Source organism: Melanotaenia boesemani, chromosome 14, assembly GCF_017639745.1.
Source record: "Melanotaenia boesemani isolate fMelBoe1 chromosome 14, fMelBoe1.pri, whole genome shotgun sequence".
Lineage (NCBI taxonomy): Eukaryota > Metazoa > Chordata > Actinopteri > Atheriniformes > Melanotaeniidae > Melanotaenia > Melanotaenia boesemani.
Window position 1 is genome coordinate 15,891,112 of NC_055695.1, and position 12,016 is coordinate 15,903,127.

General features: G+C 38.4%; 1 protein-coding gene across 4 annotated transcripts in view; it reads right to left on the reverse strand.

Annotated features, from left to right (window-relative positions):
* The window catches only part of opa1 (OPA1 mitochondrial dynamin like GTPase), a 35,865-nt gene that overhangs the window by 12,506 nt on the left and 11,343 nt on the right, over positions 1-12,016 (reverse strand). For all 4 annotated transcript variants that reach the window (XM_042006152.1, XM_042006150.1, XM_042006151.1 and 1 more), the window contains 18 exons: positions 11,898-11,978; positions 11,733-11,807; positions 11,569-11,640; positions 11,286-11,385; positions 10,994-11,124; positions 10,384-10,456; positions 10,218-10,290; positions 10,016-10,131; positions 8,962-9,026; positions 8,518-8,594; positions 7,361-7,526; positions 6,952-7,104; positions 6,657-6,765; positions 6,158-6,237; positions 5,757-5,897; positions 5,443-5,559; positions 5,258-5,351; positions 4,550-4,660 (listed from right to left, as the gene is read on the reverse strand). In XM_042006152.1, coding sequence (XP_041862086.1) covers positions 4,550-4,660; positions 5,258-5,351; positions 5,443-5,559; positions 5,757-5,897; positions 6,158-6,237; positions 6,657-6,765; positions 6,952-7,104; positions 7,361-7,526; positions 8,518-8,594; positions 8,962-9,026; positions 10,016-10,131; positions 10,218-10,290; positions 10,384-10,456; positions 10,994-11,124; positions 11,286-11,385; positions 11,569-11,640; positions 11,733-11,807; positions 11,898-11,978 — 1,834 coding nt within the window. The remainder of the gene's footprint in view (positions 1-4,549; positions 4,661-5,257; positions 5,352-5,442; positions 5,560-5,756; positions 5,898-6,157; positions 6,238-6,656; positions 6,766-6,951; positions 7,105-7,360; positions 7,527-8,517; positions 8,595-8,961; positions 9,027-10,015; positions 10,132-10,217; positions 10,291-10,383; positions 10,457-10,993; positions 11,125-11,285; positions 11,386-11,568; positions 11,641-11,732; positions 11,808-11,897; positions 11,979-12,016) is intronic.

A 12,016-nucleotide genomic window follows, 5' to 3' on the forward strand; every position in this document is an offset into this window, starting at 1 on the left:
ACCAGAAATGGGAGAAAGTGACTGCATGTGCAAACATGCAAACACTTAACACATTATCACCATTTTCAGTGCACCTTCTGTTGACACCTCTCATTCCTTACCCCTTAGGTAACCTCACAACACAAAGGCTAAAATCCATCATTTTCCAGGCATTATTGCATTCATCAGGGCCAGCAAGTTTCTAGTGAAGATTATGCAGTTAAAGTAACATACTATAAGTAGCCAGGTGTTCATCAGCTCTTACAAAAAAAACAGAGCCAGCAACCAAACTGTGACACTATTGCTAGCAAACAAACTTGAATTTGGAAGTTAAAATAGCAAAACAAAATGTTTTGATTTTAAATTCATATAATGTCAATACAAATATTAATAATTAGTTGTTTCTGGTTGGACAACAGCTGATCATGTTTTCTAATTTGCCTTTAAAAACTCTTTAACTTATATTTTCATGTACATTGTTTAGCTTATTTCTTATAAAAACAATCACAGAAAAAAAAAACTTTGGTAATTGGCTTAAAACAGTTAATAAGTAAATGAGTAAACAAACACTTTTCCTATAGTGAATGATACTGAGGAGGCTGAGGACTAAAGGGAAGAAAGAACTATTCCATGCACCTGTTATACATCAAACTGAAAGTTTATTTGTGTAAAACTAATACTTCGATTCCAAAAATTGCTAATTTGAAATTAACATGAATCCTAACTTCTTTTTAGAGAGCAATTGCATCTGTTATTAAAGCCAAATGTCTAGTATTAAATTATTTACTGACACAGCAAAATGACTTCTGTTCGTCGCTGTAGGTTCTCTTTCTGTAGGAGTGTTTGCAGGATCACGATATTACATATAAACGATCAACACTTCATTAAAACAGGCATAATTCTGGGAACACTGAACTATTCTGCACATGAGGCACCATAGTAATTTTTTCGGTACAACAGTAGTGCACGCACACACAAGGCACTGTTTCTAAATGGGCCAATGAAGCAGTGACAGCCCAGTGGTCTCTGTTCTGAGCTCACACATTAGGCCTGGGCTTTGCTCCAGAGACGGCACTGTGCCATACAGCTGGTCTGGCACACGCTCACAGACACACATACACCTCCTTGCAGTGTACACTGTACCATTCATTAAAGGTGCTTTCACACTCTCACTCACTGACACACACACCTGACCTCTATTTGTAACCTGAGCAATGTTGAGCCTGTCTGCAAGTAGGGGCAAATAGAGCTTAACAGCAGACCGCCCCTGGGAGCACATTTCTGCCTTTGTTAAGTGTGTTTATCCTTTCCCCTGTCTCTAGCTCTCTCGCTTTTCCCTCCTCTCCTCCCTTCTTTTTTTTTTAACAGAAGATGTCAGGTGAAGGTCTCCTCTCTGACTTCCTATTCTTTCTCTCCTTCTGTCAAAGGGAAGAGGGTTTGCTGGATAGAATTGGATGGGGACAGTGAAACAATGGGAGAAAAATCCAGAGAGAGATGGACTGATGTTGGGAAAAATGGATAACCTGTGGGGTCAGGTTATGGTTTGTGCTTAAGGCAACCTGACCTGCTGTCACAATTGGGGGATTAACATCTCCGAGGGAAGATAATTTCATAATACCAAGAATAAGGTTGCTTCACAGACAGAAACAGACAAAATCCCCATTTCTGTAGAGCAATGCTCAATTGGTAAAAGATGTGTGCAAGTCCCGTCAAGTGTTCTTAACCCCTGATTTGTATAAACAAAAGACATTTGGATCAATGGTTGGTGTTTGTAAATGCAGCCCTCTGACAGCAGGTTCAACAACTGAAATGTCATTCTTCTAACACCAGAATGGACACAGTAAAACTGCAATCAACTTCAGATACCTCCAATTAGAGCTTTAATGCCATAATGCTCTAAAATAACATGCAGAAATATAATCAACTGAGTCTAAAAGGTGCAAAAAGACACTAAAATAAGTTTAAGGAGTACTGGAAGTCTGAACTGAAGATCCCCCACCTTATAAGACTGTCACCACATCAGCCCATCAGCTATGCAGGTCGGTGTAGACTCATGAACCTACAACCCCACGCCCACACACTCAGGTCCTTGGCTACACCAGGCAGAGAGCTCTGTACAAAGTGTCAGACAACTAATGACCCAGACCCTCCACTCACCCACAAACTCAACCTGACAGACTGCCAAAGCTAAAACTCTGGAACATAAATTTTCATAGATGGTGGAAAAGAAAGAAAAAAATGTATATTTTAAGAGTTCTTCAATATCACAGGAATGACTTACAACAAAATCACTGGAGCTGTTGTTTTGTTAGAGGGGGATTTAGGGATTTAATGAAGAATTAATAGACAAGATAGAAAGTGCTCATTCTGTGGCACAAATAAATGAATTATAAATACAAGAGTGAACAAAGACTGTGCTTCATTTCAGCTGGCAGCTTGTCAAATTCTAGGAAACTACCTAGTTAGTATGACTGGCTGAGATTTCCCATGCTGCCCATAAGCTCATAAGAGGTTACAGTGTGCATGCACAGGTGTGGTTCTTCCCTATAAGATCCCATGACAGATTTAAACCACATTCCCACATCTATGAGTGAAGGAAGGCTTTGGTGGCAGGAAGTGGGCCTGTTTGGAAAAGTGTGGGATTGACTTGCCATACAGTTTGCAAGGCCAGGCAGGTTTCGGGATTTTCAGACAGTGCATGGCATGGAGACAGACTGTGTGTGTGTGTTTGCTCCTCTACCCTGGGCTGGTGTCGCAGAAAATTAGAATTAACTGCAAACAAAATGAAAATGAAGAGTCTCTGTGCTGCTGGACTGTGCTTGACTACACTGCCTTAAATCTATACAATAACTGTGATGTTTGACATTAATGCACAGCACCACATGGAGAGTGTTATTACATGATTTGCTCATGTGTAAGAATACAGTGACAGGAGTGTGGGGTGTTTTTTCTAGATTTTAAATAGACTTACACAGGCAATGATAAAGCATTCATGTTTTGCCTGGTTTGCCTTAACAACAGAAATACCCTAGAAAATGATCATCAGTAGTAAGGGCAAAAATAAAGAAGGAAATCGGCAGGGACAGCAATAATAGTTTTAATGAATAAAAAAAAAATGATGTGGTTAATTAAGGATGGTGTGACATCCCTCAATTTATTTAAACTCTAAAGTTTAAAATACCTAGCCTAAAATACACAGAAGCAGAAAGCAAACTGCAGGAAGAAATTACTTAGGGAAAGGGGAGAATTCTCCATAAATTAACTCCTGTTACAGCACAGTTATACATGGCTCATGTGGATATAATATATCCAGGATGTCTGCTAGCTTCACAAATAACTCAGAGCTTCCTCCCCAGTAAAAGATGTGTTTGGTCACTGTTCCTACTCTTGGATTATCTTACAGTTATTGACATTATTCATATGCAAAAAGTTGAACCTCTCAAACTTCCTAAATTAAATTTAGTAGATGCATAGAGAGGTTTTCCCCTCACTCACTGAAAAATCTCCTGTCGCTGTAGGAATTTCCAACCAGGTAACCTGACAAACTTAACAGTTAAAGTTCACTTTATATTCCAAAGGAGCTTTTTGAACAAATGAAAGGTTTAAATTCTGGCAGAAAAATAACATCTAAGTACAAGGAAAAGTATTTCTTGGAGTAAATGTTGTACATGTCAAATTATTGGTGGCAAAGACCAAGGTTAATTCTTTACACTTATAAGATTAGATAGTGGTCTGCATGCACAAGCGGCAAAAGCACAGAAACCCTCCACATCCATCTCTGCTTGCCAGGAACGCTCAGCTCAAACTGAGACCAGAGCGATTCTGGTGCTAGCTCATACAAGCCACATCCCAACCACATGCAACAAATGCAGCACTCTTTTAAAATACGTTTGGGTCTGATGCATGACCTTTGCAAAAAGAAAGATACTTTGAAATTATGAGTTATTAACTTGGGAAAAACAATGGGGAAAGAGAAATCTTACTTTTAAGTGATTAACAGACAGATTAAGCATTAACCATCAGCAATGACCACCTGTTGATGGTTAAGGCTACACAATCAATCATGTTTTAAACAAATATGTAAGTCTATTTGAGCGTATTAAAAGCCTTTTTCCACTTTAAAGTGACGCAAGACCATTAATAATAATTAAAGAGATACGCTTGGGTAAAATCAGTCATTTCAACATATGCAGAGTAACAGGCCACCACATCCTGAGTACTGTGTGTGCTGTTTCAAAAGAAACAGAGAAATTCCAGGCTTGTGTAGTTAAAAACATTAATGCTTAGATATAAAGAAGAGATCCCTGCAAAGTTAAGCCCCCTTTCAAAAAAGCTTAAAAGTTGACCAGGTGGAGTTGAGCCACTTTAACCTGTTTGTGTTGTCAAATTGATGCATTAACCAACGAAGGCCCGAGTAGTTAATATGCATTCCTGAAGCACTGCTGCCACCCACTGGCAACTTTGAGACTTTTAATAAACCATGCACTAAATTAAATTGTGTGAGCATGTCAGAACATATGGAAGTGAAAGAAAGTGTGTATTTTCTGCAGTGAGAGTGTTGGTTTCTTACTGAGATCCTCAGCAAGCTGGACTCTGCGGCCAGTGATGAGCTGCGTCTTTTTCTCCATGTCTTCCCCAAAGTCATCCAAGACCTCTTTCACATTTTTCTCCAACCGGCGTACTAAGATGAATAAACAAACCACACAAAAAAGGAATAATAATCAATGTTTAATTCAGTGTTAATGAACTGATTTTCCACTCCATGAGTTATGTGATCAAGTGATTTTGCAATCATGAAAATTAATGAAAGAACTGTCTTTTTTTTTTGTTTGTTTTTTCTTTAAACAAAGGGCATGTTTCAGTAACTGGCTATGAGATCGATTTTATCATATTAATGATGTTGACAACTGGTTGAGTAAGTATCCTAAGTACAAATCAAAGCTTGAACCTGAAGGAAAGGTTATGTATCTGCCAAAGTCAACCCAGTTTTTACCATTTCTGTCTTGCTGCACCTGGCTGCTACTTTTTATTTTAAATTTGAACATTAAAAAGTAATGAAAACTTCTATCCTTAAAGAAATGCCCCAAATAGAAAACTTCACACCATCAGAGAAATGCTAAAGCGTAGTTAATAAAATACTTACTTGCAAAATAAATACCATTTAAAAATAACCAGTTTAATTTAAATTACTTCTAGGATAAAACGTGACTGGCTAACAGAGGACAGATTTGTAAGCCACCCTTTAGCGCGGTTATAATCAACAAGACTTCATCATTACCCTCAGTGTTGGTTAGCTGCTGTCGGAGAGTATTGGCTGTGATGACCAGCATCCTCTGGATCCTCCAAAACAGTACCACATCGTTGCATTCCAGCTGGAGCAACATTCAAGAAAAGCAAAAAATCGAATGCAGGTTTGAGAAAAGCTGGCAAACAAGACAAGTTAAACATCAAACTTTTATTTACCTCAGAATCAACAAAGTGCCTCTGGTAGTAATAGAAACCCCTCTTGCAGAGGTTGCAATGGGCAAGTGCTTTTTGTAAGAAGTGTCGGCGATACAGCTGATGCCACGTGTCCTTGATCTGTTTTGGGAGTTTCAGCAGTTAATGGGCACCAAATTTGCTACATACACTGTTAGAAATCTCAATGAAAACTAAGATGACTACTGAAAGAAAAAAAATACAATTAGATACAAAGATTTGTACAATTATCAGCAATTTTAATACCATAAATATATTTGTCCTGAATCTTGATGAGTTTTTGAGGATTCAGATCTCACCAGTACAGGATCAACTTCTACCCCTCGTCCCTCCAGGTTCTTCCTGACTGTGGTGACCTCATCATTGGCCAAGTAAGCAGTGTGGTCGTCATGAAGCTTCAGCAAGCGCTCCAGCTCATTTTTTGTTTCATTTCGAATGTGCTATATAATCAGAAAAGAGCAAGTTATCATTGTCAGCATGATGGGAAGCCACACTTACATGTGAGGGATTATCTAATGTATTGCATGCTTTGAACTGTAAGTTAAGCAGGGATCTAAACTAATGCTACAACTGGTGTCGTATCATTTGTGCTCAACGAGTATCTTTAGAAATTATGCCACTACACAGTAGTAGAGTTGCTTGTGAAACCATATCCTCACAGTCATGGCCATGAATTCTGAGGAAAAATGAGGCTACTGACCTGATCAGGTGTACGGTTCTGCCAGTTCAGCCACCTCTGTTTCCAGTCTGGGCCCACCATGTCTCTGACTACTGAATCAGCTAAAGGAGAAGAGGAGAAAAATTAAAATACAGAGAAAATAACAGGTGGAGATGGTAACATATGTTAGGAGTAGCACAGTAAACAAAGCAGACTACATATATTTGGTTTTAAAAAGGAAAGAACTGATAGCAAAAGATAATGAACTCAATTTAGAAAGCTGCATAAAGGCATAATCAACTTTCACAAGATATCATAATCCTAATATTTGCATGTAACCTGTTAAGGGCAGAATTTGGCAATCACCAACAACCATTAACATATCACTAGTGATAGGTGTAGTAAGAACGATAAATGGCTGCCACTTCTATTTACTATCCTCACTGGTGAGTAATTACTGAAGAAAGAAGAGGGGAAAAAGAAAAACTTGCAAACTAATCTGCACATCTATAAAGATAGAAAGCGTTTTTTGCTAACATACTGTCTTTCAGGCGTGACTGCAAGGTTTCCTCCATGAACTGGATTGCTGCATCCCACTGAGGCTTATCTGTGATGGAACGGTCTTCTAGGGCATTGTGCTGAATTACCCTCTGACACGCACATACACAAACGCAAGGAGAAAAGTTATATTATAAGTTGAGCTACAATGTACTTCTTGTTCAAATTAAATGATATGCTAAATGTGCCATTTGTTAAAATCAAAACATTTGCAAAGTTCATTTTCAACTTATTATGTTATTATTATAAGTATGTGTACTTCCTGTATGTTTGTTTACCAGGCTGTCCATGGCCCTTTCATTCCACTTGTGCCTCTTGATGCTCTCATCCTTCACAGCCTCCTTCAGCTTGTCAAAAATGTCGTCCTGGTCTTTGCCTCTGTACTCAGCCATGAAGCGTGCAAACTCTTCTTGCAACGTCTCCCAAGCAACCTGAAGGACATAAATCATGACTTATATGTAGGAAACAGGACAGCATTACAATAAATATGTTGATTTATAATTTTTTTAATATATAGGATTGAATTATTTTTAACTTATAATCAAAAAAAATTTACTAAATTTGAAAATACCCCCTAACTCAAAAAGCCTATCCAAAATCTGACAGTTTTGAAATTATCTGTATCTTATTCTAACAAACGAAATTACATCATTATCAGTTGTATAAAGACAAGGGTGACCATTTTACCTCAAGAGCTTTGTGTGGAAGCTGCTTGTCGGTCCACTGCTTGAGCTTGATGTCTACAGTGGTGTTAAAGGTACCAGAGTCCATTGTTTGGGCAGCAGGCAGGTAGATATTTTCAATTACATGTGTGGAAACACGTTCCCACAGTTTCTTCTGCAGAATAGCCTCCCTGTGAGGAGAAAATACAAGACAAATTTCCAAACTGCTGTTTGCTGATTTGTAACATAATATATAACTGGTCGTACTCATCTTTGTTTTTCACTAATATGCTTATCAGCCCAACTTTAACTTCAGATGTTAACAAATTCAAGATTTGGGTTGTCATTTTTGTTGAGTTTGTATGACAGATCCAACAAACAAGAACGTCTTTTGGTGTCCAGCAGAGCTAAGTTAAGTGACCCGCTAGGGGCTGAAAAACAATGGCTGAGGATGAAATGTTTTCACTTTAGTCATCAAAGCTTCTGCACTGCAAAGTAAATTCCTATACAGCTTACTATGACCCTGTTAGCAGCCAACAGCATCACCACTCATATTTTTTTCATGGCAGTGAGACTCTTGAACAAAACCGTGAGTTCCCTTGAGTCTTGAGCCGACCCCCCTTATATCAGAGCTGTGTTGTACCTTCTCATTTATCATAAACACACCCTCATATTTCATTAGGTCCCCTTTTGTTCACGCCAGCTCTCCTCACTGTCAATAAACACTTTCTCCAATAGCATTGGCTGGCTGGCTAACAGGGCCACCCCTGCTCCGTTCCACGGGCCATTCATCAGACTATTGATCTTGAAAAGTTGAAGGCACGCACACATGGAATGGCCACAGCACTGTGCATGCATCTCATTTAAACAAGGTTTTCCTCATTGCGAGCACCGTATAACAAAACATTCTCACACAGATAAATGCAAACATAAAAGATCAGCAGTTTGTTTAAAAATATATTTGCATTTATGGATGGTTAAATGCTGCAGCTGCTGCAAATGAACACCACTTGGCAGCAATTAAAGCCCAGGCAGGCCACTTTAGATGGCACAGTTCCCCTTAAGATGATATCTCATTAAGATGAACATCAGACATATAAAAAACAAACACTAACAACAAACAAACTGTAGAGTCTGTAAATAAAGTAAAGAACCTTTGACATTATTTCACCATAAACTTACCAGTGTTGAGGAGTGACTTGACTCAAACTAATGACTTCGTCCAAGATTTCATTTTTGGCTTTTTCAAAAAGTTCATTCTGTAAAACAAGACAAAGTAGACCCTGTAACTTCTCTTTATGCAGTTTTTCACATTCACTTGTTCACGTATTATATTTATCTTTATTAATCTGAATGGCTGCCTTTTGCATTTCAAATACAATGTATGTATGAAACTATAATTAATTTGGACTGACTGCTGAAGCTGATTCAGTTAAATAATCTTCTGTAGTGGACTTAAAACACTACTGTTAATATAATTTTAATCAGAGGCACTTAAAAAGAAAATTAAAGGAATATCTTTACATTTAAAACGTGCTTACACTTATGTTTTTATTTCTAATAACTAGCAATAAAATTCTTCTAGTAGCTACAGACAATCTTTGTGGCTGGGTTATGTGTTCCTACCCTATCCAGTTCTCTCAGACGAGGGTAGTTGTTCTTCCATTCTGTCTCCAGGTTGAACCGTGATGCTGAGGAAAGGAGGTGGCATGATGAAGATTATCTGATTCAACCAAACATTGTTTATTTTTTTTATTGGGAATAACTAAAGAACTATAAAAAAAATAAACTAACAAACGGTATTGCAGAAAGTAACTTTGTGAGGCCCTATAAGAAACTACCTGGTCTTAATTTTTTAATTTAACTTATATGTAATTTTTCTCAGTCTTTACTTGATGTAGCTGATTTTAAACATATCATTGCTTTTTCCATCTTGTATATTCTCCTCCGTCTAACAACACTTTTCCATAATCAACAGGCAATGACCATACAGACAGGTTCTGCTTTGTTTTCACCTGGTGATATACAGGCTGCTTTCAGATTGCTAATGGTGTCCATCCTTTAATAACAGTGGGCTGAGGACACTCTGCACACTCACTCTCTTAACTGGTCCCTTAGGAGGTGAAGCAATGGGTTCAATAACACACTCAAAAGTCAAGAGTTTTGGTTCTCAAAATATGCACAAAAAGACAGAGACATACACACAGCACACCAAGCTTGCTGCCCCTTCCCTCAACTCCCTATCCACAGTGGAGATTAGTCTAATTGCTGGTTTGCGAAGCCTGCAGTGGCGCCAAGAATGGAGGATGGAAGCAGGCTGCGTGTGATTTGATGGGATATGGATCAATACAAAACACAATGGACCTATGGGAACTGCAGTCTCATAGCCATAAATCTCCTCTGCTGTTACCAATGGCTTGTGATTGTCTAGACTAACTGTAGTTGGAAAGTAGGATGGGGTGGTGGGGGGTGGAAGTGGCAGAGCAGAGGAAGACTGAAGAGTCACAAGAACAGCAGAATTGCCCAATCTTTTTACATTAATAGCCAATATCCTATGACTTCAGACATAATTAAAGCCTGTTTGGCATCAAAAGCAGGTTTGGACATGGAACACCTTATTAAAATAAATATCAATCAGCCCTCTTTGGAGTAAGTGTTAGTCCTGAAGGTGCAGTCATACCTTTAAAAACATCAGCTTGCTGTTCTACAGACTCCCTGACCATCTTCCAGAAGCAGTCAGACACGGCCAGACTCAAGTTCTTTGTTGTCACCTGATGAGCCTTCAACATGCCGTCCCTAGTGGCACACATCAGTCATTCTTAAATGTGAAATTATTTGCTCCAGAAAACATTAAAGATTCTTTAATATAAAGCACAACTTGCCTCAGTAGTCTGGAGTTTTGGAAGAAGTCCTCCTCATAGTCTTTGATGGACTCAATGCTTTCACCAGTGCTCCCTTAAAATTGGGACATTATGATGATTTAAATGTCAGAATTAAATTACATGGAAATAAATGAAACATGCTGAATAACTGATTCATAGAAGTTACCTTTTCCTGTCACTACAGCAAAGTAACCCAAGGCTTTCATGGGAAACAGCTTGCCTTCTACGATTTGCTGGATCTAAAAGAGATGTTAAAGAAAAAACTGAAAACTGTCTTTCATCTGTATGAGCCTTCCATAAAAACTAGTCACAGAGGAACTTTGAGGAGTCACAGAAAAACCATGAGGTTAATAGAAAAGGAGTGAGCTCCCTCTTGTGGAGTAGCTGCAAATAGTCTTGGCCAGGTTGGCATGTCTGATAGTAAATACTCTTTAGAAATATGCAAATGCAGTGGCTTAACAGAAAGAAGTCAACTTTAGGAAAGTTTTCTTTGCTTTTTGTGTTTTCAGATCAATTAAGAATCACAATGTTCACGACTGATTTGATCACCTTTAACAATACATTTTCTAACAGTGTAATTCTGACATTGTTGGGAGTGTTTTTCATTTTTGATAAAAGGAAATTTTCAGACAGATCCCTGGTTTTATCAAACGATGGAGCAAAGTGACATACGTGAAAGAAGCCAAGCTTTCAAAAGCCAATCAATAGTCAGTCAACATTTAAATATAAAGCAGCACTTTCTAAAAACAATTTTTAGGACAGTTCAACTCTCTTACTCTGCTTGGGCTGGCCAGGTTCTTCTCAGCCAAATCCACTTTAGTCAGGACAAAGATGGTCCTTTTCCCCTGAGGATCCATCTGACTAACCAAGTCTGTTACAATGCTCCGCTCTGCATCCACACTACCATCTGAGCAAAGAGGAAGAAAGTCAGCACGAATGTGAAAATGATGGAAGACGAGGATTTGATGTTTTGTTTAGTGTTTAAGGCTCTAAAATACAATCACAACTCTGTATAACTCTGTCTGTACATGTGGTTTTTGGAAACTGAACAATGAGGTCAAGACTCACCCTGAATACAGAGAATGATTGCATTAGGGTTTTGCATGTAGGCCTTGCTGATGCTGAAGATGGTTTCCTTGGTGTCTGATGCCATGCCTGTTGTCACCGTCTGCAAAAGATATACACTAAATTTTTAGGCTGCATCTATAAAAGAGAAGTATCAGCATTTTAGCTTTAATGTAGATGAGAAAAACAAACAAATACATAAATAAAGCCAAAAAGATCCATGACTGCATAGTCAAAGAAATTCACAAATGTTGCCATGCTTATTGATTCAGCAATGAATACTCACACTGATAACACCTGGTAAGTCAACTAGTACCATCCTCTGGATACCTGGGCCTTTTACACTCAAGGATATGGTCTAACCGGCACATAAAGAATGTTTCATTAAACATTACACAAATAAATCAGCAAGACAGTTTCATTAGTTATTTGAAGGGAACTTTGTCAAACCTCAGAGCTGACTGTCTGTCCCTCCTTTACACTCTTCCTCATCCTCAGCTCAATCTCATGCCTCAGAGCAGCCAGCTGCAAGAAAAAACAACACATAATTTTGTAAGGAAAAAAGAGGTGAAAGCTCTAACCAAAAATTGATTGCTGAATGAATCTGTGACTTACATCTTCCTCCTTATTTAGATCAAACTCTCGGCCACTGTCTTTGAACATGGCGACATGGTGGGGGCCTTCGCTTAGTGTTACCTGAAGAAATTAGCAGGTAAGAGTTTATATGTTTTAAT